Below are 25,389 nucleotides of genomic sequence, written 5' to 3'. Positions count from 1 at the left end.
GAAAACCACCAAGCTCAGAGAACACCAATATCCCCACAGTTGTCATCTTCCTCCTCTCCACAGCCCCCACTGCTTTCTAGCACTGATGATGTTCCCTGTTTGGGTCATGAAACATCTGCACACGCAGGTGCTTAAGTGCTCTGTGTGATGCTCTGATGAAATTACCTAGTTTGGTCATGAAATGTCTGCAAGAAAACAACCCAGCTCAGAGAGCACTCAGGATCCCAAAGTCCTCCCCCCTCCTCCTTTCCAGGACCCCACAGTCCTCCCCTCCCTTCCTCCTTTCCACAAAACCACTCCCTTCTAGTACCAATGATGTTACCTAGTTAGGTTCATGAAACGTCTGCAAGAAAACCACCAAGCTCAGAGAGCACCAAGGACCCCACAGTCCTCCTCCTCCTCCCCTTCCTCCTCCCCCTCCTCCTCTCCACAAACCCCACTCCCTTCTTGCACTGATGATGCTACCTAGTTGGGTCAGGAAATGGCCAAGGACTCCCCCCCCAGTTCAACCCTGAGCTATGAATAATTCTCTTCCATTGCTTCTTTCTTGTTGTCAAAAATGTCCATGAAAATCTGGAGATAAGTTTGAACCAGTTCCGGCGATCCTACCATGCAGCGGAGCTTCTAAATGCTATTCAGGGATCTATGAAGAAGATTTGATGGGAGTCCCAGATCTTCGGAATAATTCCCATTCTGTCCATTGGCTCTTGATATGCGAATACCCTGGAAGCCTGCGCCTGCAGGGCGGAAAGCTAACAGCTAGCAACCTGGAGTGAGTTCAGACAAGGTCCCCCAGAGTGAAAAGGGCCTGGGAACAGGTCCTTTGAAGAAGAGTGGAAAGACCTGGGTATGTTAGCTGCAGGAGAGAAGTTTGGGGAAGAGAGACGTTGGCAGTTTTTGGATATCTAAATGGTTGTCAAGGGGAGGAGAGGGTGGAATAATTCTGTGTTCATCTGGGTGGGCCAGACCAGAAACAAGGGGCTGAAATGAAGGGCAGTTGGGTAGATGTTAGGAGGAATTTCCTGATGGTAAGGAGCAGTGGAATAGAGAGCTCACAAAACTTTCGCTGGAGGACTCAGAGCAGAAAAATCGAATAACATAGTTGGAAGGGACCTTGGGAGGTCTTCTATTCCAACCCCCTTCTCAGGCAGGAGGGCCTGTATCTTTTCAGACAAATGAATGTCCCGTCTCTTCTTGAAAACCTCCAGGGATGGAGCATTCACAGCTTCTGGTGGCAGGCTGTTCCACTGGTTAGGTCTCACAGCCAGGAACGTCTATGGAGATTCTAGGTCCTCCGGTCAGGTTGTCTTAAAGCTGCATTAAAGGCAACTGACTTTCTTGGTGTTTTTTTCTTTTCCCCTTGAAGTCATTTCGCTTCTCATCCCAGTTCATGAAGAACTAAAGAAGCTTTTTGGATGAGAAACAAAATCTTTTGCAAGGAAAAAAAAAAACTCAAGAAACCCCAGTTGCCTTTTGAAAAAGCAGCTTTGGGTCACTTGTCAGCAAGTTTCTCCTTATTTCTAGGTTGCTTCCTTCCTCGATTCCATCCGTTGTGGCTTGTTCTGCCCTCAGGTGCTTTGGAGAATAGATCGACACCTTTTCCTCCCCTTCAGACTTCGACGGAAGCTGTCTAACTCTCCGTCTAAACTAAACCATCCAGTCAGATCTGAAGAAGCTTCTTGGATGGGAAGCGAAACGTCTTCAAAGAAAACCCAGAAAGTCCAGTTGACTCTTGAAATAAAAAAAAAAAACACCTTTGGCACAACCCTGATCCTGAATGGCTCAAGAATCTCCATAGACTCTCAGTTTAAAATGCTGTAACACAGAGGTCTCCAAACTTGGCCACTTTAAGACTTGTGGACTTCAAACTCCCAGAATTCTCCAGCCAGCTGGGAGTTGGAAGTCTACAAGTCTTAAAAAGTGACCAAGTTTGGGGACCCCTGCTTTAACAGGTTCTGCACTAATTGGGGTTGGACTAGAGGATCTCTGAGGTGCTTACCCATTCTGTGATTCTATCATTTTTTCTACTGTGTTCACCTTTAAATAATCTTTCAAATTGTGTCTAGGTAACCAGAGCGCTACTCCGTGCTGGATTAATCCACCAAAGATGTCTAAAGATGAAGAAAAAGTTAATTTGCGTCGCCTCGAGCCGGCCATCCAGAAGTTTATTAAAGTTGCCATTCCCACAGATCTGGAGCGGTTAAGGAAACATCAGATCAATATCGAGAAGGTTTAACTTTTTTTTTTTCTTTTAAATTAATCTTAAGAAGGTCTGGCAGGAAATGCATATTTCGGGTCCCATAAGCTAGGGCAGTGGTCGCCAACTGGTGGGCCGGGGACCACTGGTGGTCTGCAAGAAAATTTTGGTGGTCCGCAGAGAAATGTCCCCCCCAAAGCAATTAATCCAGGCTGTGCGGAAACACAAGCCTTGTGTCACTTGCATTGCGAACAACACGAGGTAGTGAGGGGAGTGGGGAAAGGGTGGAGGGGAGAACTTGCCCCACTCCCCCCACGTGCCTGGCCTGGCCACTGGGCTGCTTCTTTCCGCTTCTTTCTTCTTCTGCTTTTGGCTGGACGCAAGGAAAGCAGCAGAAGTCTTTCTTTCTCTCCCCCAAACTCCGCCAGAAATGTGTCTTTGGGACCCTGCAAGGCCTCCTGCTCCAAGAGGCTGCGCCGGCAAAGACTCATTTCTGGCGGAGTTTGGGGGAGAGAAAGAAAGACTTCTGCGGCTTCTGCTGTTTTCCTTGCATGAAGCCAAAAGTCTCTCTCTTTCTCCCCCTGAGAATGGAGCTGGAGACGGTATCCTGCGATCCCAAATAAAGAACGATTGATCGGTAGGAAAATGAGATAGGGAATTTTCCTGCAGACTTTTTGGGGGATTTTCCCAGGGGGTCTCTGGTCCGCGGGATTTAAAATGATGAGTTTGGTGGTCCCTGAGGTCCAAAAGGTGGGCGACCCCTGAGCTGGGGAATATTGTCAGGCAGGATCTAAGAAGAACAGTTTTGTTCAGGGAGTTCTCGACTTAGAACCATTGGTTTAGTAGCTGAAGTTACAACAGCATTGAAAAAAAATAGACTTATGACCATTTTTAACATTTTACGACCGTTGCAGCATCCCCCAGGGTCACGTGATCAAAATTCAGAGGTTTGGCAACCGGCATGGACTCATGACGGTTGCAGCTTCCCAGAGTCACGTGATCCCTTTGTGCGACCTTGTGACCAGCATGGGGAAGCCAAATTCACTTTACGACCGTCTGACCAACTTAACTATTGCAGCGATTCACTTATCAGTGGTGGCAAGAAAGGTCGGGAAAATGGGGCAAAACTGACAGAATGCCTTGTTTAGAAATTTGGGGCTTTGTTTTGGTCATGTTGGTCATAATATGGAAATTTGGGGGTCTGTTTTGGTGATAAGTCGGTCATAGTATGGAAATTTGGGGGTCTGTAAGCAGCTGTATTGGGGGCCCTGCCCTGTGGAACATGGCTTCCCTCGAGGTGAGGCTGTTGGGGTTCCTTCAATAATGGCTTGTCAACTAGTTTGGGGACCCCTTAATAGAGCAGGGCCTCTTGGCTAGTTGTATGACAGTTTAATGGAATATCTTATGTTTATATCCCTTCCTACCATTCTTAAATTGGTTGTTTTAACGGTTTTTATATACTCTTGGTTATTAGTGTGTGATAGTTAGTGAGATGGGCAGCTATGTAAATGAAATAAATAAATAATTTTACACCTATGTTGAAAAAAAAAAGTATCTTTCAAACTATCTGCTTGATCCAAAGCAAACTGAAATAGTTTGGCCGAATGGAATGACATAGAAAATGGTTGTCCAATGTCCGATCCCACCTCCTGATATTTATACTTTCAATAGAAATTTTATTAAATCAAATTAGAAATAAAAAAGAAATTACGGGCACTAAGATAAAAAAGGAAGAGTACAAAACACAAGCATTTGCTGATGACATGGTATTTTTTGTAGAAAATCCAAATGAGGTTGGGAAAATATTGTTAAACGAAATAGAGGAATATGGTAGAGTAGCGGGTCTTAAAATCAATAAAAATAAAATGAAAATGTTAAAAATCTTTTAGATAGTCCAACAAAAAAAACAAAGAATTAGAAAAGGAAACAGAACAGAATTACAAATAAAATTAAATACTTGGGTATTTGGTTGACAGCAAAATGCTCGTCCTTAAAGGAAGACAATTATGATAAGTTAGTTAATCAGACAAAGAAAGATTTGGAAATATGGGGGAAATTGCAGCTATCCTTAGTAGGAAGGATTGCTGCAATAAAAATGAACTTACTACCAAGATGGTTATATCTATTTCAGACTGTACCGGTAAAGTTAAACAATTTTTTTTATGGGGTACTAAATAAGATGATAACAAAATTTATACGGGAAGGTAAAAAAACCTAGAATTAGATTAAAACTATTGCAGGATAATAGATACAGTGATGGCTTCGGACTCCCTGATTGGGAATTATATCAACAGGCAGCAATATTAACCTGGATTAGAGACTGGATATCTTTAAACAATTGGAGAATATTAACGCTAGAGGGACATGACCTGCAAGTTGGATGGCACGCCATCCTATGGGAGAGAAATAGAAAATGGAATGAATAGAATAGAATTCTTTATTGGTCAAGAGTGATTGGACACACAAGCAATTTGTCTTTGGTGCAAATGCTCTTGGGGTACATAAAAAAATAAAATACATTCGTCAAGAATCATAAAGTACAACACTTATTTTTTTATGTATGTCATAGGATACTAATAAGCAATCGAATCATACTAGGAAACTATAAAAACAATATAAGTTGTAAAGATACAAGCAACATGGATATAGCCATAAGTGGGAAGAGATAGGTACTAGGAAGGATGAGAAAAAGTATAGTAATGCAGTCTTAGTAGTTAATTTGACAGTGTTGTGGGAATTATTTGTTTAGCAGAGTGATGGCGTTAGGGAAAAAACTCCCCTTGTGTCTAGTTGTTCTTGTGTGCAGGGATCTCTACAGTGTCGTTTTAAGGGAAGGAGTTGAAACAGTTTATGTCCAGGATGGAATATAGAATATAATATAGAATATAATATAGAATAAAATATAGAATAGAATAGAAGAATAGAATATAAAATAGAATATAGAATAGAATAGAATATAGAATTGAATCAAATCAAATAGAAGAATGAAATAGAATATAGAATAGAATAGAATAGAATAGCTGGAAGGGACCTCGGAGGTCATCAAGTCCAACCCCCTGCTTAGGCAGGAAACCCTACACTATTTCAGACAAATGGTTGCCCAATCCCTTCTTAAAAACTTCCAGTGTTGGAGCATTCACAACTTTTGGAGGCAAGTTGTTCCACTGATTAATTCTTGTAATTGTTGGCAAATTTCTAACTGACAGGAAATTTCTTCCGATAATCTAATTTTCAGCATAATCATGCCGCATTTATCACACTTCCAGAAACTGCTGGTGGTTCAAATGCAGAAATTCACGCTTCCTCCTTCCAACGGATGTCATTTTGAGCCTCTTTTTCTTGAGAGCATCCCACTTTCCCAAGAAAAGAGGCACATCCATCAATCAATAAATATCCTTGGTTAGTTTAACTCGGTGCTGAGGGAGATGCCATGTTTTTTTGACACCTGCTGTTCTTTCCTCCCTGTTTTGCCTTTAGTACCAGAGGTGCAGGCTGTGGGACAAGCTGCACGAAGAACATATCAATGCTGGCCGCACCGTTCAGGTAAGGAGATGGCGGCCGTAGACGTCCGCTGGAGCTCTTGTTCGGCAAACGAAGCTGGGGTGACGTGGCCCCATTTTATTTGTTGGGTGGGTCTATTTCAAAGACATATAAATGGCCTCCTTCCTCAGTTTTAGGCAACCTCAGGTGTTGGGCCTGGCTGGGGAATGCTGGGAATTGAAGCCCACACTTCTTAAAAGTGTCTTAAGAGTCTCGGTGGCGCAGGGGTTAGAGTGCAGGACTGCAGGGCTACTTCTGCTGTCTGCCGGCTGCCTGCAGTTCAGCACTTCAGATTTCACCAGGCTCCAGGTTGGCTCAGCCTTCTGTCCTTCCGAGGTGGGTAAAAGGAGGAGCCAGATTGCTGGGGGCCAGAGGCTGTCTCTGTAAAGTACTTAGAGAGGGCCGTAAAATCATTGTGAAGCGGCATATAAGTCTAAGGGCTATTGCTATTCCTTTCCTTTCCTTTCCTTTCCTTTCCTTTCCTTTCCTTTCCTTTCCTTTCCTTTCCTTTCCTTTCCTTTCCTTTCCTTCCCTTCCCTTCCTTCAAACTGCTTAGAGAGGGCTGTGGGTATATAAGTTTGCTATTGCTATTCCTTCCTTCCTTTCCTTTCTTCCTTCCTTTCCTTCCTTCCTTCCTTCCTTCCTTCCTCCTCCTCCCTTCCTCCGTCCCTCCCTCCCTTCCTTCCTTCCTTCCTTCCTTCCTTCCTTCCTTCCTTCCTTCCTTCCTTCCTTCCTTCCTTCTTTTCCTTCCTTCCTTCTTTCCTTCCTTCCTCCCTCCTCCCTCCTTCCTTCCTTCCTTCCTTCCTTCCTTCTTCCTTTTTCCTTCCTTCCTTCCTTCCTTCCTTCCTTCCTCCCCCTCCTTCCCTTCCTTCCTTCCTTCCTTCCTTCCTTCCTTCCTTCCTTCCTCCTCCTCCCTCCCTCCCTCCCTCCCTCCCTCCCTCCCTCTCCTTCCCTTCCTTCCTTCCTTCCTTCCTTCCTTCCTTCCTTCCTTCCTTCCTCCTCCCTCCTCCCTCCCTCCCTCCCTCCTCCCTCCCTCCACTTAGAGAGCTCTGGAACATTGCTCCAACACTGGAGGCTTTTAAGAAGAGTTTGGACAGCTATTTGTCTAGGATGGTTTAGGGTTTCCTGCCTGAGTAGGGGGTTGGACTAGAAGACCTCTACGGTCCCTTCCAACTCTGTTATACTGACAGATCAAAGATTAAAAAAAAAAGAATTTCCAAGCATCTGAATTTTGATCACGTGACTGGGGATTCCGTAACAGTCGTAAGTGTGAAAAATGGTCCTAAGTTATTTTTTTTCCAGTGCCGTTGTAACTTGGAATGGCCACAAAATGAATTGTAAGTCGAGGACTCCCTGTCTAGGATAACGGTTGGAAGGGACCTTGGAGGTCATCCAGTCCAACCTAAAAAAAAAACCCTTTCATCTCCCCGCCTTGAGCCAGGAAAAAAAAAAATTGCCCCTTTACAGGAAGTCATCTCGGCCTACGCCACTAACAGTTGAGCCCAGGATTTCTGTCTGAGGCTCGGGCCTAACTGAGGTAAAACGGATGACATTTTTTTTCTTTTTTTAAAATATTACAGCAGCTGCGAGCAAATATCCGAGAGATGGAGAACCTTTGCGCCCGAGTCCGGAAGGAAGATATTCTGATTTTGCAGCGAATGATTGACCCCGTGAAAGAAGAAGCTTCGTTGGCCATCAGAGAATTTTTACAGCTGCATTCGGAGTCGGCCGAAGTGCTGAAAAGGCAGTTCAGACAGCAGGAGGCTGGTTTGACCCACTCCACCACTGTCGGAACGGGTACCGTTTATTTATGCACTAACCCAGTGGCGGCTAACCTTTTTGGGCTCCTGTGCCAAAAATTGTGCACGCGCTTGCACGCTCGCGCGCACCAGCACCCAGAAGGCAATGTGCACTCCCCACACAGCCCCTACGCATGCGTGCGCAATCCCCAGCCACCCCTGCTGCCCCCTGACCTGCACTGCGCCTCACAGCTGATTTTTGGCCGGTTTTGAGGCCTTTTTCGGCCTCCCGGACGGTTGAGGAAGGCTTCTGCAGGCTTTGCAGGCCGAAAACTAGGCCCGTTTGGTCACTTCCGGTATTTTCAGAAAAACAGGAAGTGACGAAACGGGCCTAGTTTTCGGCCTGCAAAGCCTGCAGAAACCTGCAGAAACCTTCCTCAAGCCTTTGGGAGGCCGAAAAAGGCCTCAAACTGCCCAAAAATCAGCTGGGAGGCGCACGCATGCGCAGTGAGGTAAATTTGCCTGCAGCTTGCGTGCTGACACAAAGGGGTGTGATAGGTTCTCCATCACGACACTAGCCGATAACCCAGCGTTGCCCGGGTATTTATTTATCCCAATCCTGTATTACACAGGAAAAGCCCTGATTTCAGCGACCCGGACTAAACATAATTTTGTACCCTTGAGGAGTACTGTGAAGCCGTTACCATGGCAACTCCACAGCGCTGTGCAGTAGAAGCCATTTGAAGGCAGTACGGTAGAAGCCATTTGAAGGCGCAATATCTTAAGAACACACACCCTGAGGGGTGTTTTACCCCCACAGTATTTGTTTCCAGAGGGTAAATAATCTGTGTACCAATTTTGGTTGAAATTGCTCAAGGCATATAGATTTTTTTTTTTTATCCTGGATGTCTTTGTGGAGATTCTCAGCCTTCCAGGTCAGGGGTGTCCCAAAGGTGCTTTATTTTTTTCCTCAAGAGCCAGCTGGACTTCCTTTTTCCTTAAGACATTTCACTTCTCATCCAAGAAGCTTCTTCCGCTCTAAAAGGATGGTGGGGAAGCGTAGGATTTATATTTCTTGCAGAGAGCTGGTCATTTGCATCCTTTTAGAGCAAAGGTCTTCAAACTTGGGCTAGTTGAAGATTTGTAGACTTAACTCCCAGAATTCCTGAGCTAGCAAGACTGGAGGAGGGATTCTGGGAGTGGAAGTCCACAAGTCTTAAAAGCTGTCAAGTTTGGAGACCTCTGCCTTAAGGAGAGAGAACTGTCTAAACCATTGGCATGTGTAATTTTTATTTGATGAATAAATTAAAAAATAAAATAAATTGTGTTCGTTAAATCAAGGACAACCTGTATACATTTTTCAGTTATGTGCCTAGCCAGCAAGGAGACATTACAGAAGTAATGGACCGATCTCACTCTGTAGAACAAGGGTCTTCAAACTTGGCAAAGTTTAAGACGTGTGGACTTCAACTCCCAGAATTCCTGAGCTAACATGACTGGAGGAGGAGGATTTCTGGGAGTCGAAGTCCAACAAGTCTTAAAAGCTGTCAAGTTTGAAGATCCCTGTTTTAGAGGGTTGTTGGGGCCCCTTGGAGGTTTCTCTGTGTCCTCAGGGTCACCTGAGTGGTGCAAATGGGTGTGACTACAACACAGTCCTTTCAGCAGCTCCAAGAAGGCTCCACGCACATTTGCACTACTCAGGTGACCTTAAGAGTTGCCAACAGAAAGGGAAGGGGGAAAGGGGTTTGAAAGAGCGGTGTGGCAGCTTGGAAAGCTAAAGTGCGTTCCATAAATGTTTTCAGAGATAGTCACTAGGCGACTGAAGTTTCTGCCATGCAAAAATCTCACTGGAGGGCATGATTGATGACTCTTGGCTGTGGATGTGTCCCATTGGAGAATATAAATTATGATGCATCCAGGGGGTGGGAGGGAAAACCAGGGTCAAGGTGAACGACAGTGAATGATGTGTGTCTCAGAGTCGGCTGCACCCGGGCCGTGCTGGCACGTTAACTCTCAATAAATCCTTTTGAAGTTTGGCTCGAGACTCATGATTTAAATGGGGGTAACTGCCGGAATCCTGACAGTGTGTTGTTTCCCTTCAGAAACCTCCAACACTGAAGGTGGAGAAAATTCCCTCAGCCAGATTTTTGTTCCGTTACCTGAAATCCCCCAGGATCAAAACGCCGCAGAATCCTGGGAAGTTTTAGAAGAGGTAATTTGCATGCCCCATAATTATTTCCTTCTCAAACACAGTGTTCCTGTTAAAATTCTACCGCCTAGTGCCATATTCCTACACTATCAGGTGTTTTCATGAAAAATTGCATGGAATGTGAAGGATGTGTGTTTGTGTTTTGTTTTCATAGTCACAGTGTACACTGAAGGTGGCGTTTAATTTTGTTGCACGAGGCGCAATGACAATAAAGTAAAGTAAAGTTAAAATGTCTACTAGAACAAGTAACGTTTTTGGGGTAAACCAAAGGTCTGAAATGCACACTAAGTTATAATTAAAAAGAAAACTTTTATAAGGCGATGTACTGTTGGGTATTTAATCCCGGATAAGTTGTCCAGAAGGCGTAAAGGGATTTCAAATGAATGTTGGAAATGCAAATGTCAAAATGGGACTTTTTATCACTTATGGTATACGGGACAAAGCAAAGAAATGCAGGATTCTTATCTTAATACAGAAGATTCTTAAAAGTGAATATAAAGATAAAATAAGAGACTTTCCTTTTGGGCCTAATGGAGAAAGTAGTTGAACAAAAATTAGAACTTTGATGTTATATACCAGTGGTTCCCAACCTTTTTTTCGCCCTGCACCCCTAAAGAAATTTCACTCGAACCTTGCACCCCCTGAAATAAATAATAAATAAAAATGGCAACATATAGCCAATATGCTATTATTTACCTGGACTTTTCTCGCACCCCCTGGAATATCGTCTCGCACCCCCAGGTTGGGAACCCCTGTTATATACGTTGCCGGCAGCAAGATTATTTTATGCACAAAAATGGACACTTTGATTTCCACAATGGATGAATGGCTGCAAAAGTTGATGGCGTTAGCAAATATGGCTAAATGGGCGGCTTTGATTAAAGAAAAAAACCCCACAATTACTGTTGTTTCTATTTGGAAACCGTTTCTGTGCTTGAGGTGGAAAAAATATGAAACTTTGGCTTTGCCGATGAGATAGATTTGTTGTTACAGAAATGGCTAGTATCTCTCTCTCTCTTTCTATCTTTCTCTCTATCCCTTTCTCTCATTTCTCATCTCCTCTCATCTATCTATCTATCTATCTATCTATCTATCTATCTATCTATCTATCTATCTATCTATCTATCCTCCTCTCTCTATATATATCTTCCCTATCTATCCATCCATCATCTATCCTCCTCTATCTATCCATCCATCCATCCATCCACCCATCCATCCATCCATCCATCCATCCATCATCTATCTATCCTCTCTATCATCTCTCTATCTATAATCTCTATCCATCCATCTTATCCATATCTATCTATCTATCTATCTATCTATCTATCTATCTATCTATCCTCCCTCTCTCTATATGTATATCTTCCCTATCTATCCATCCATCATCTATCCTCCCTCTATCATCTCTCTCTCCATCCATCCATCCATCCATCCATCCATCCATCCATCATCTATCTATCCTCTCTATCATCTCTCTATCTCTCTATCTATAATCTCTATCCATCCATCTTATCCATCTATATCTATCTATCTATCTATCTATCTATCTATCTATCTATCTATCTATCTACCTATCTATCTATCCTACTCTCCTACCTCCTCCCTCTCTCTATATGTATATCTTCCCTATCTATCCATCCATCATCTGTCTATCCTCCCTCTATCCATCCTCTCCTCTATCCTCCATCTATCATCTCACTCCATCCATCCATCATCTATCTATCCTCTCTATCATCTCCTTATATCTTTATCTATAATATCTATCCATCCATCTTGTCTGTCTGTCTGTCTGTCTGTCTGTCTGTCTATCTATCTATCTATCTATCTATCTATCTATCTATCTATCTATCTATCTATCTATCTATCTAATCTCTCTGTCTCATATCTCTCTCTCTCTCTCTCTCTCTCCCTTTCATTTCTCCTCTCTCTCTTTATCTCTCTATCTCATCTCTCTCTCTCATCTCTCTATCTATCTATCCCTCTCTCATTTCTCCTCTCATTATCTATCTCTCTCTCTCTCTCTCTCTCTTCATCTATCTAAAAGCAAAATACCACTCGCGCATCATCACAAAATCTCCAGAACCGTAAAGCCTACAAACTTGAAATATGGCACGTATGTTCCTCTTGGCTTCTAGATGCTCACTAAGAAAGGATTTTTCAAAACGATCCTCAGAGCATTAGTATTTCGTATATTATTATTATTAACACGCTCTGATGCTAAGGAGTTCTACTCCCCCTCCCTGCCTGAAAAAAAGAAATCTCTTCCAAATGCAAAACACGAGCAGAGAAGTTTCAGTTTCACTTTTACTTTCACAGCACCAAGTAGGTTTAGTACAGAACAGTTGAGCTAAGCCCCGCCCAGGCTCCTTGCTGTCTCTTCCTTGCTCACACAGCAAATGCTCTTTCAGTTTCCAAACAGCCCTCAACTCTCTGACACACTGACAGGACGCTAGCCAGAGGAATACCGATGGATGCTGGTAGGCAGAGGCAGAATTTTTTCCTCCTTATTTTCCTCCCCGAAAACTAAGCTTGACCACATAGTTTTGTAGCGAAGCACTGAGTATCGAGCTAGTTATTATCTAAAAGTAAAAGGTTGAGGTTGTATGTTATGGACCTGCACTAAAAAGAGTTCCTGCTCTCATTTTTTTCCTCCTTATTGTCTTTTGTCTTTATTTTGATAAACTAATAACAATTTTAAACAAAAAAAAAATGAATAAACCAAGTAATGTTTGGGTATTTTCTTTAGGATCTGATCGAACTGAGCACTCTGGTGACTGAATTCTCCCTGCTTGTTAATGTAAGTACAGCAAAGTTTGCTTCTCTTATTTTTTTTCGTCTGGATTCTAACAAAAAAGAACCAGAATCTAACTGACTTTCTACCCCAAAAGCTTTGACATTATGTGCCAGGTAAAATGATCATTAAAGGGGAAATATAGACATATTTGCAGTTGGCAAACAATCATTCAGGAGGAAATTTGCTAGCTTAGGGTCTATTTTAACACTTCCCTTTTTTTGAATTTAAAAATAAAGTTTATTAAAGATTAAAAATATATATACAATACATAATACAACACATTTCATTAAAAATGAAACCAATGAGAAAGACAAAATCAATAAACACGAAACATATATTTCTACTTATTTAGACAGTGTGTTCTTATCACAAACAATTTTCTAATATTCATTTTCTATTTTTGGTAAATACTCTTAAACTAACCCCTTTATCTTTTCCTTGTCTATTTATTCACTGGTTTTTATCCTTAATCCAATTGTACCAGTTTTCCCAAACTGTACAATATTTTGAGTCTGCCTCATCTCTTAGTTTTTGGGTAAGTATGTCCATTTCGACACAGTTGTAGGTCTTCTGGATTATCAGATTGTTGGCCAACATTGTCCAAAAGCTATTCTTGCTGCGGTGATTATGTGTAGAATTACGTATTTCATTTCTTTTGCGTATTCACCTTTTATCGTTCCCAGTAGAAAAATTTCGACCTTGAGATCTAATTGAATATCTGTCATTTCTTTTATCCAAATTCTTATTTTTTTTCCAGTATTTTTTTTTTACTTTTCGAGCACAGCCACCAAGGGTGTTAACGCTTCCATTTCTGATCGTAACGGATTCTGAATTGAAAAAAAAAAAAGGGAAAAAAAACCCCCATAACTTTGGATATGGAGCAAGCACCCATTGGCAAATGGATCGGCTCTTAAAATTAGCAGGGCCTCTTTTGTTGCAGCAAAACAAGGAATATGTAGCTGTGAGAAGGATGTTTGGAAATAACTTTTGAAGATATAATGCGGGTCCGAAGTAGAGCTAGTTCTCAACGTACAGCCATTCATATAGTGACTGTTCGAAGTTACTGAAAAAAAAGGGATTTAGGAGTATTTTTCACATTTACGACAGTGGCAGCATCCCCTGTGGCCACGTGATCAAAATTAAGAGGCTTGACAACTCTCTCTCTCTCTCTCTCTCTTCTCTCTCCTCTCTTCTCTCTCTCTTTCTCTCTCTCTCTCTCCTCTCTCTCTCTCTCTCTTTCTCTCTCTCTCTCTCTTCTCTCCTCTCTCTTTCTCTCTTCTCTCTCTCTCTTCTCTCTCTCTCTCTCTCTCTCTCTCTCTCTTCTCTCTTTCCTCTCTCTCTTTTCTCTCTCTCTCTTCTCTCTCTCTCTTCTCTCTCTCTCTCTCTCTCTCTCTCTCTCTCTCTCTCTCTCTCTCTCCTCTCTTCTCTTCTCTCTCTCTCTCTCTCTCTTTCTCTCTCTCTCTCTCTCCTCTCTCTTCCTCTCTCTCTCTCCTCTCTCTCTCTCTCTCTCTTCTCTCTCTCTCTCTCTCTCTCTCTCTCTCTCTCTCTCTCTCTTCTCTCTCTCCCTCTCTCTCTCTCTCTCTCTCTCTTCTCTCCTCTCTTCTCTCTCTTCTCTCTCTCTCTCTCTCTCTCTCTCTCTCTCTCTCTCTCTCTCTCTCTCTCACTCACACACACACACACACACACACACACGATGCCGTTTTGCGACCTTCTGACAAGCCAAGTCAGTTGGGGAAGCCGGATTCACTTAACCAACTTCACAACTGCAGTGATTCCCTTAACAACCGAGGCAAGGAAAGTCGTAAAATAGGGCAAAACTCACCTTAAGAAAGGACTCACTTTGCAACAGAAATTTGGGGCTCAATTGTCACCAATCCCGGGACTACCTGATCCAGGAGAGATTCAGCCCGGAAATAAGGAGACATTTCCCGACAGTGAGAACAATCAACCCGTGGAACAGAAGTTGCCTTTGGGTAAATAGTAGGGTCTCCTGCTTGATCAGGGGGTTGGACTAGATGACCTACAAGGTGCCTTCCAATGATTCCTTTCAATTCCCTATTCTGCATTCTATTCTATTCTATTCCTATTCCATGTTCTATTCCATTTTCTATTCTATTCTATTCTCTATTCCTATTCTATTCCTATCCTTTCTTATTCTATTCATTCTTATTCTATTTCATTCCATATTCCATTCTATTCTCTATTCTATCCTATTTTCCATTATTCTGTTCTATTCCTATTCCTATTCTATTCTATTCTATTCTATTCTATTCTATTCTATTCCATTCCATTCCATTCCATTCCATTCCATTCCATTCTATATTCTATTCTATTCTATTCTATTCTATTCTATTCTATTTTTCTATTCTATTCTATTCTATTCTATTCTATTCTATTCTATTCTATTCTTTCCATTCCATTCCATTCCATTCCATCTATATTCTATTCTATTCTATTCATTCTATTCTATTCTATTCTATTCTATTCTATTCTATTCCTATTCTATTCTATTCTTTCCTATTCCATTCATTCCATTCTATTCTATTCTATTTTCCATTCCATTCCAATCTATTCTATTCTATTCTATTCTATTTTCCATTATTCTATTCTATTCCATTCCATTCCATTCCATTCTGTTCTATTCTATTCTGTTCTGTTCTGTTCTATTCTATTCTATTCTATTTTCCATTATTCTGTTCTATTCTATTCTATTCTATTCTATTCTATTTTCCATTATTCTGTTCTGTTCTGTTCTGTTCTGTTCTGTTCTACTCTACTCTACTCTACTCTACTCCACTCCACTCCACTCCACCCCATCCCATCCCATTCCTATTCCATTCCTATTCCTATTCCTATCCTATCCTATCCCATTCCCATTCCATTGCTATGTAAATAAACCAATCAATCCATGCTTTGCTCATAGGCTCAGCAGGAGAAAGTCGACCGGATCGAAGAGAACGTCTGCACTGCCGTCGCGAACGTGGAAGAGGGGACCCGAAGCTTATCCAAGGTGGGCCTTGAACCAGCTGCTCTCGGCTTGCGAGCCAGGGTGGGGTGGGGGGAGGACTCCGTTACCCACCCTCCACAGTCGAGAGGCTGGGGTTGTCCGGTGATGAGACCCCTGCCCTTCGAATGACTCTCTCTCTCTCTCTCTCTCTCTGCCCCTCTCTTTTCCTAGGCTGCTACCTACAAACTGGCCGCACTTCCGGTGGCCGGCGCCATCCTGGGGGGCATCGTGGGGGGCCCGATCGGGCTCCTGGCAGGCTTTAAGGTGGCCGGGCTGGCGGCCGCTTTGGGCGGCGGCGTGCTGGGCTTCACGGGCGGGAAACTCATTCAGAGGAAGAAGCAGAAGATGATCAAGGATCTGTCGTCCTCCAGCTGCCCGGACGTGCCTGAGCAGAGCGGCCAAGGGGGCAGCTGAGGACTTCCCCAGCCCGGCATCACGGACTGCTCACCTGGACAGGTGGTCTCCTCCTCTTCCTCCTCCTCCCCTGCTGGAAATGTTTCCTGTTGTTTGAGAATGTGAAAGGGGACAAAATTGACCCTGAGGGGGAAATAATCAACCTTCTGACTCACGCCGGGGAAGGCAAAGCGTGGTCACGCTCTGGCGCACCTCACCTGCACCGTGTGCAAGGTGGAAAAGTGCGCGCCGAAGGGAGGCCTCCACCTGGTTTGCCTTCCTCCTTCAGGGAGTGTTATCAGTGTTCACCAAATGCCTTTTTCCAGGTTTAAAAAAACGGAAAGGAATGCCCAGAGGTAGCCTTTGGTTTTAAAGCCTCTGGATACTTCCGTTTTCTTCTCACAATGGTTACACACCTGTCGGTTTTAGCGGCTCTCTGGCTTCTCAGAATCGGTTTGCAGTGGCAGATTTGGGTTCGTGGCAGGACCGGCCTGCTGGGGTCAGGTAGAAGGGTCAGGTGGAAGAGGTGATGAGAGGTCTCGCCTTGGGAGGGGAAAAGTGGGGGAGGGGGAGGCTTGGTTTGCAAATTTTAATTCTTTTTTTTCCAGACTGGAAAGTTGGCTTCTACCTCTCGTTTTCAAGTGCCACGGTCAGGAAAAGCCAGAACAGGCTATTTGGGGGCAATTCTCTGCTTGTGGCTTGTCAGATGTCTGGAACGGTGTTTCCGTGGTAACTTTCAGATGAGTGGACTTCAACTCCCAGAATTCCCCAGTCAGCAAGGAATTCTGGGAGTTGAAGTCCACTCATCTGAAAGTTGTCCAGTTGATTGGAGAATGCTGGGAGTTGAAGTCCTCACGTCTATAAAGGGAGAAACATTGCTCTGGAAGAGAGGTTGAGAACGCTGGGCCCTCTTTGATGTGTGGACTTCGACTCCCAGAATTCCCCAGTCAGCAAGGAATTCTGGGAGTTGAAGTCTACTCATCTGAAAGTTGTCCAGTTGATTGGAGAATGCTGGGAGTTGAAGTCCTCACGTCTATAAAGGGAGAAACATTGCTCTGGAAGAGAGGTTGAGAAAGCTGGGCCCTGTATGACGTGTGGACTTCGACTCCCAGAATTCCCCAGTCAGCAAGGAATTCTGGGAGTTGAAGTCCGCAGGCCATACAAGCCGAAGTCCCCCACTCTTGCTGTAGAATATCAAGACAAAAATTATTTGATTTTAGTTATGAATTATTCGTTCCATGCCAACTGACACCTCAAGGTGGAAACGATCTGTTTGGAGGGATGTTTGTGCCCAAATGAACCAACTGGGGCTTTGTGCGTTGGTCGGTTCAAAAGAGCGACAACTATTTTTTTCCCTCTTCGCACAAAAACACAACAGCATCTCGTCCGCCTTACAAGTAGCCCCCAGAGTCAGTTCGGATCTCTTAAAAATCATCATCATCATCATCATCATCATTTATCTGAAGTATTTCGAAACGTCCCCGGGACGTGGGTTGTGGGTTGTGTGCCATCTTTTTAAGTGGGGCAAAACACTTTTACTGCATCGTTTGTACCAACGCCGGGTGTCTACACATCATCCGATAAATAAAAGACGTTTTAAAAAAAAGTTGAAAAAGAAGCAGGTTTTATGAACGGGTTTGTGTTTTTCTTTTTTTCTTTTTGCTGACGTGGCAGTTAGGCAATTCAAGGGAGTTTGTTTCCTTGGTAAGATTTGCTGACTGTTGATCTACATTGCGGGCACCCAGGGAGATGGAAGGCAGAAAGGGGACCATTTATTTGGGAGAAAAGGGGATTTTTCTTTTTGTCCCTTGTGGGGAGAATAAAATAACAGGAGAGCCAACCTGATCCAGCTGACAGCTTGGCTTCCCATCCAAATACCACCCAAGCCCAACCCAGCTTAGCTTTTGGAGGTCATTAGGGAGCTAATGACCTCCCAAGAGCCCTAAATGTCCCTAAATTAATGTCCCTAAAGGGGGAGGCGGTGGCTCCGTGGCCAAGACCCTGAGCTTGTCGATCAGAAAGGGTCGGCAGTTCGCATCCATAGCGCCGTGTAATGGAGTGAGCTTCTGCCAACCTAGCAGTCCGAAAGTATTCCAAGGAAACAAACATGAAACAGAGGTAACAACAAAACCTTTTAATGATTCTTTATAAATTCCGTTCTTTCCTGGTTAAAAGGCTGCTTCAAACTACTTGTCTCTGATAAGAACGAGCCTTGCTGAGCTTGTGCAAGGCTGCCAAGAACACTAGAGAAAGGTGCCAAGAAATATTTCAAACACAAAGCGTCTCCAAACATCAAACCAAGATACTCCGAACGTCCACAAGCCTTGAGTGCAAAAATTTCTTTGCTTCCTGCAAAGAACTCCAGTTTCTCAGCTGGCTTTTATCTCTTAAGGGAGGGCCGTCACCTTGCAGCCTTACTCCCGAATCACCCGTGCTGCTGCAGCTGCTCCTTCCTTCGATCAGCCCTGCGCGCATGCACACTGGGCACAGGCTCCTCGGGGACCTCTTTCTCACTGCTGCCAGCCCCCACAATCTCCAAAGGCAGCATTCCACTCCCTGATGGTCCTGGCCCCATCCCTGCATCACACGCAGGCCCCTCATCTGAGTCCTCGCTCTCTGAGACCTCAGCCGTCCTCACCGGCTGCCAGCGAACCACAACAGCATAGCATGAAGGCAACACAGACAATCAGTCGGAGTCCCTTTATTAGCTCCAACTTTGCCCCCAATGTCCTGGTTACCTTCTGGGCTGGAGAAGAACTCCCAGGAACAGCCTTTGGCTGCAGGGAATCAAGTCCAAAACATGGTCAACAAAAACTGTAACTACAAGTCCAATCCAGGCAAAATAAGTAGTTCGGCAGGGCAGGAGCAAGAATTCCAGATGTGAAGGCACGGCAATAACAACACGGGAGGACGCCAGGAAAGCAGATAACCAAAGTACACACAAGATAAACTCACATTTGCTCCCAGTAGCGGCTGCACTCAGCTTGCATCTCTTTTAAACTCTCTTCCCAGCTGCAGCTAATGAAGGGAATCAGGGCCCTTTCCTCCCCCGTAAGCCACGTAACCCACGTTGGTCTCTTCTCCCTTCCTGCGTGCCCTAGGATGAAGAGGGGGTGGGCCTGGGTCTTCCTCCGAACCCCCTCTCCCTTGCTCTCCCTCTCCCCTGCTCTGTCCAGCCGGACTTTGCCCTTCCCCCGTTTCCTCCACAGCCAACGGAGCCACACTCCCCCTCCCTGTCAGCTGTTCGTCTTCCTCCTTGGATTCAGACTCCGATGGGGGCATGACAGAAAGCATATAATAATAATAAAAAAATGCAAATAGAAAAATAGGGACCCCTTTGGTGGGAAGGGGACAGTGTTCCATGCACCTTCGGCGTTTACTCCTGCCGGCCACATGACCACGGAGACGTCTTCGGACAAGCGCTGGCTCTTGACAGTTCTGTAACGGAGATGAGCAGCGCCCCCTAGAGCCAGGAATGACTAGCACGTATGTTCCAGGGGAACCTTTCCATTTAGCTCCCTAAATTCACACAAAAGATGCCAATAGCAAAAAAAAAGCTATTCTGGCACGATGCCCAGCAATGGGCGGCCTCGTCTGTTGGAGCCTTGGACCGATGCTGCTGCCCGCTGAGTCCGGCCAAGTGGGCCATCGCCTCCTTTGCGATGGGAGATCCCACTCTATGCCAGGGTCAGGATGGGCTGGTCAGTTTTGCAAAGGGCCACCAGGGGGCAGCAGGACACTAAAAACAGCAAGAGGGAACCCCAGTTCGGTTAAAAGGCTTGAGATTGGGGGGTTCCTGCATTTTATTGGGGGGGGGGCTCCCTGTCGGAAAATTTCTTCGTTCCAAGGAGCTTCTCCTTGAGTTTCCATCCGGGGGGCGGGGGGGGGGGGGGGGGGGGGGGGGGGGAGAAGAAACCGGAGGGGGGGGGGGGGAAGGAAGGCCCAGCCCCCCCAAAGGATCTTCTCAGGGGGGGGGGGGGGGGGGGGGGGGGGGGGGGGGGGGGGGGGGGGGGGGGGGGGGGGGGGGGGGGGGGGGGGGGGGGGGGGGGGGGGGGGGGGGGGGGGGGGGGGGGTTTTGAGAGTTCCAGCTGCTTCGTCCTGCCTTCTGGTGCTTTGGAGAACAGAACACAGAATACAAAATAACAGAGTTGGAAGGGACCTTATAGGTCATCTAGTCCAACCCCAGCTGTTCCACTGGTTAATTCTTCTCACTGTCAGGAAGTTCCTCCTGAGTTCCAGGTTGCTTCTCTCCTGGATGAGTTTCCATCCGTTGCTTCTTTCCCTGCCTTCAGGGGCTTTGCAGAATAGCTTGACTCCCTCTTCTTTGGGGCAGCCCCTCAGATATTGAAATACTGTTAACATGTTCCCCCTATACCAGGACTGTCCAATCTTATGGACTTCAACTCCCAGAATTCCTCAGCCAGACAGCTGGCTGGCTGAGGAATTCTGGGAGTTGAAGTCCCACATTCTGGGAGTTGAAGTCCACAAATCTTAAAATTCTCAGGGTTGGACACTCCTGTCCTATACCATTCAGGACAAACGAATGGCTCTCCAGTCTCTTCTTGAAAGCCTCCAGTGATGAAGAAGCACCCACAACTTCTGGTGGCAGGCAGTTCCACTGGTTAATTGTCCTCACTGTTAGCAAGGTTGCTTCTCTCCTTGATTAATTTCTATCCGTTGCTTCTTGTCTTGCCCCCCCTCCAAAAAAGTTTTTTTTAATTTCCATCTGCATATAACAACAATACGTTAACAGTGGCATCAATATATCATACACCTCTCATTACCTATGTTCATATTAATTCACCATTCTTCAATGTTTATTTTCAACCTTATAGTTACCTATTCATTTTATTTGTTCAATTTCACATTGCATCATCCTTATCATTTATTAAATATTAAGCTTCTCTTATCCAATCCCAATTCACGTTCTAATATCTTGTTTTACAATGTTATCTTTATTCAATTCCAAATCCTGTTATATCTCCTTCCATTTTTCTTAGTATATTCTCATATCTTATTTTACAATGTTATCTAAAATTCTCATCTTCTTTCTATTGTCATTTCTCATATTATTATTTTTTTCTGTCACATTTGTCATTTTATCAATCCTTATCTGTAAATATAATTGTCCCCTCTAGTTAATAATTCGAGCTAACCACCTTCATTCTTCCTTAATATCAATCTCCTTATCTAATATAAAACACAAATATATTTTTTTTTCTCAGATTCCACATTATATTTTCCTTTGGGGAATAGCTTGACTCCCTCCCTCAAATATTGGAACGCTGCTATTATGTCCCTCCTAATCCTTCTTTTCTCTAGACTATCCATAACCAAATCCTGCAACTGTTCTTCCTATGTTTTAGTCTCCAGGCATTTATAATGTAGAACCTAGAATACCAGAGTTGGAAGGGATCTTGAAGGTCATTTAGTTCAACTCCCTGCTCCAGCAGGAGAGTCTACACTACTTCTGACCTTGAATCCTCCTAGTTGCTCTTCTCTGCACTTTTTCTCAACATCTTCTCTGCACTTTTTCTCAACATCTTTTGTGTGATGCGGTGACCAAAACTGAATGCAGGATTCCAGGTGTGCACTCAAGAGTATGGCAGCATAAATTCAGCGCCAGAAAAGTAAACACAGATGGCCGAGGCTTCATTTAACTTCTTTATAAACATACGAAGTAAATTTTACAATACCAGTGGTAGATTTCTCCAGCAGGGAACAAACTCAAACAGAAGCAGACATGTGACAGGTTCAGACCTTAACTCTAGTCTTCAGCAAGCAAGCCAGTTAGTTTCTATTTCACAGAACAGAGATAAACCACAGCCCGATTCTCTCTTTAAGTTTCAGCCCTCAATTCAGCTCTCGTTGGCTGATCTTGTTACTACGCTCTGTTCCAGTTCATGAATATACTCTGACAGGGTGCCCTTACTAAGGCTTTATAAAACGGTACTATAAACTTCATGTGATTTTGATTCTATGCCTCTGTTAATGCAACCCAGGATTGTGTTAGCTTTTTTGGGCTAACACTCAACTCCTTCGTTAGCATAAAAGAAGCTTGCCTGTTGTGAGAGGCTTTTTCGACTTTCTGACCTAGCCTCTCTCCCCAGGATTCCCTGGTGGTCTCCCCTCCCAAGGAGGAATCCAGGGGTGGAGTCCTTGCTGGCTGTGTCCCCAATATAAGCCTCAAAATAAGCCCTAATTAAGATCCTGCCCACTCCAGAGTGCATGGATAAAAAATAAGCTAGGGTAGGGAGGGGGAGGGGCTGGAGCTGCCCGACTACTTACCTTTGGACAGGTGTAGCCAGGCCTCACACACCTTGACACCTGCCTAGCCGGCCCATTTCTTCTGCAGCCGGCAAGGTTGTCAAGGCTTATCCTGAAGGCCTCTGGAGCTGAGAACAAAGCTCTGGATCGATCCAGAGCTCTCTTATAGGCTGCAGAGGCCTTCAGGAAAACCTTTGTGGCTGCAGAAGAAGAAGTTCCTGAAGGCCTCCGACAGCAAAAAGGAGGCCGGGGGCGACGGGTGCAAGTGAGGTTAGTCAGTAAAGGAATCCCCTGAAAATAAGACCTGGTGCCTTTTTGGGTGGCAAAAAATAAAATAAGACAGGGTCTTATTTTGGGGGAAACACGGCATATTATGGTAACATGATCCCTGTGAGGACCCAGGGTGGGATACAAAAGCAGCAAAGTCACAGAAACAGGTGAAGTCCCTTCAATTCCTTCCGCTTGGCTTCAAAGGTCCGATTATCAATGACTGGAGAAAAAAACTCTCCCACAAACAGTTGCGAAAAGGAAGAAATGCCGTTCCAACTCAACATACATTTAAATTATAAATAGAAAAAACAACAACACAAACCACACTGAAGCAATTAAGGAGACCAGGCAGGATAAGGGCTTGAAGACGTCCACAGATATCGAAATACACGCACTGGGAAGGACGCCAGAACTCAGATAAGAACTGACAAACTAGAAATATATTTCATGCTTTGCTTCCAGCACTGGGCCATGCGCAGTTTGTCCTTTTAAACAGTCCTCGCAGCTGCAGCCCATGAAGGGGATCAGGGCCTCTTCCTCCCCCATAGACCACGCCATTCATGTTTCTCCCTTATCCTCTCCTCCCTGCGTGCCCTAGGATGAAGAGGGGGTGGGCCTGGGTCTTCCTCTGGATGCCCAGCTGGCCCCAGCTTCCTCCACAACCTCTGGAGCCCCACTTCCACTCCCTGTCAGCTGTTCCTCCTCTCCCTCAGAATCCGATTCTAACGGGCATGACAATCCCCTTTTGAGACCTTCTGGCAAGCAACGTCAATGGGGAAGCCGGGTTCACTTAACGACCGTGTGACTCACTTAACGAGTACACTGTGATTCACTGAAGAGTTGTGGCAAGAAAAGTCATAAAATGTGGCAAACAACTGTGTCACTTAGCAATAGTAATTTGGGGCTCCATTGTGGCCATAAGTCAAGGGCTACCTGTCGTAAGTTGGATGCCAGACTCTGTGACCCCAGGGTGGCTTATGCATGGATATATTAAAACCTCTCTGGCTTGCATCAAGTCCAGGACCATCAGACCAAGGAGAGATCCAATCTGGGAATAAGGAGAAATTTTCTGACAGTGAGAGCAGAATGGTGTAAAGGTCTCTTGCTTGGGCAGGGAGTGCGGTTGGACTAGATAACCCACAAGGTCCCTTCCAACTCTGTTATTCTAATCAGCGGAAGGGGGTCTCGGCTTCGCTGTTGGGGATCAACCGAAGCCGGCTTGGCCATCAAGCCATGACACCAGCAGCGGTCTATCTCCTGCTTGGGCAGGGAGGGTGGTTGGACTAGATGACCTACAAGGTCCCTTCCAACTGTACATGACCCTCACTCTGTCAGGACTTTGGAGTACTCATCTCTAATGATCTAAGTGCTAGAGCCCACTGCAACTGCATAGCTAAAAAGTCATTAAGAGTTGTTAACCTAATCCTGCGAAGCTTTTTCTCCAGTAATATCACACTACTAACTAGAGCATTCAAAACCTTTGCTAGACCAATACTCGAATACAGCTCATCAGTCTGGAACCCACATTACATATCTGATATTAACACAGCTGAGAAAGTCCAGAAATATTTCACAAGAAGAGTTCTCCACTCCTCTACTCGTTGTAGAATACCTTATGCCACCAGACTTGAAATTCTAGACCTAGAAAACCTTGAATTACGCCGTCTTCGGTCTGATTTAAGCATGGTATATAAAATCATACATTGCAATGTCCTACCTGTCAATGAATACTTCAGCTTCAACCATAACAACACAAGAGCAAACAATAGATACAAACTCAAGGTAAACCGTACCAAACTTGACTGCAGAAAATACAACTTCAGCCACAGAGTGGTCAATGTCTGGAATCCTCTACCTGACTCTGTGGTTTTTTCCCCCAACCCCAAAAACTTTAACCTTAGACTGTCTACTATTGACCTCCCCCCTTTCCTAAGAGGTCTGTAGGGGGCGTACATAAGCGCACCAACGTGCCTACCGTCCCTGTCTTAATGCTCCCTTTTATTCGTATTCATTTCATGCATTCATAATCATGTTTATACTTATACATGTTATCTAATACATGCTCGACAAAATAAATAATAAATAAATAAAAAAACACCTGTTCTTCTGTTATTCTAATCAACGGAAGAACTTTCACCCAGAAGTTGTGGGAGCTTCACCACCGCAGGTTTTTAAGAAGATTGGACTGCCATTTGTCAGAAATGGTGTAGGGTCTCCTGCTTGGGTGGGGGTTGGGGGTTGGACTAGATGACCTACAAGGTCCCTTCTGTGATTCTGTTATTCTAATCAGCGGAAGAACTTTCGCCCAGAACTTTTGTGGGAGCTTCATCACGTGAGACTTTCCAGAAGAGATTGGACTGCCATCTGTCAGAAATGGTGTAGGGTCTCCTGCTTGGGCGGGGGTGGGTGGGGTTGGACTAGATGACCCACAAGGTCCCTTCCAACTCTGTTATTCTAACCAGCGGAAGGGGGGTCTCGGCTTCGCTGTTGGGGATCAACCGAAGCCGGCTTGGCCATCAAGCCACGACGCCAGCAGTGGCCTGTAGAGGGCAGCAGAGCCCTGCTTTTTGGGACAGTCCCTTCCGGCAGGGAGGTAAGTTCTCAGCCAGGCATCCATCACAACATCTGCTTCTTCATCAGTTTCTGGGCTTCTCCAGGGGAGAAGGAACAGCTGCAAAAAAAAGCAGCATGCAAGCAGTTGAATCCACTGCAGTGGCTGGAGGAGAGACTGAGCCCTTGGGCCTTCCTTTTACTTTTTAGTTCTGGCAGGAGATGCCTCTGCTCAGGTGGCCTCCTCCTCCTCCTCCTCCTCCTCCTCCTCCTCCTCCTCCTCCTCCTCCTCCTCCTCCTCCTCCTCCTCCTCCTCCATCCCAGTGGAGCTGGGGAGTCCTGTTCCGCCCGTAAGCTGGCCATCCTGCAGGGGGCTTGGAGTGAGGCCTCCAGGATTGGGCTGCGTTGAGCTTCGGAAGTTCG

General features: G+C 44.9%; 1 protein-coding gene across 1 annotated transcript; it reads left to right on the top strand.

Moving 5' to 3' along the window:
• Window positions 1-716: 716 nt before the first annotated feature.
• On the top strand, window positions 717-16,038 carry STX17 (syntaxin 17). Its single transcript, XM_087962275.1, has 8 exons — window positions 717-847; window positions 2,067-2,230; window positions 5,675-5,740; window positions 7,318-7,534; window positions 9,579-9,688; window positions 12,432-12,482; window positions 15,403-15,489; window positions 15,658-16,038. The coding sequence occupies exons 2-8, from the start codon at window positions 2,108-2,110 to the stop codon at window positions 15,898-15,900; spliced, it is 897 nt and encodes a 298-aa protein (XP_087818401.1). The 5' UTR covers window positions 717-847; window positions 2,067-2,107; the 3' UTR covers window positions 15,901-16,038.
• The last annotated feature ends 9,351 nt before the right edge of the window (window positions 16,039-25,389 follow it).

The sequence above is a fragment of the Notechis scutatus genome, chromosome 3, assembly GCF_049901735.1.
Source record: "Notechis scutatus isolate UNSWTSFEM ecotype Mainland chromosome 3, rNotScu1.2, whole genome shotgun sequence".
NCBI lineage: Eukaryota > Metazoa > Chordata > Lepidosauria > Squamata > Elapidae > Notechis > Notechis scutatus.
This window is presented reverse-complemented; position numbering and strand designations above follow the sequence as displayed.

Excerpts from the sequence above, each read along its gene's own strand:
- STX17 (XM_087962275.1), top strand. The coding sequence starts at position 2,108 with ATGTCTAAAGATGAAGAAAAAGTTAATTTGCGTCGCCTCGAGCCGGCC. Across the intron at positions 2,231-5,674 it reads ATCAGATCAATATCGAGAAG|TACCAGAGGTGCAGGCTGTG; the intron begins GTTTAACTTTTT and ends TTTTGCCTTTAG. Across the intron at positions 9,689-12,431 it reads CCTGGGAAGTTTTAGAAGAG|GATCTGATCGAACTGAGCAC; the intron begins GTAATTTGCATG and ends TATTTTCTTTAG.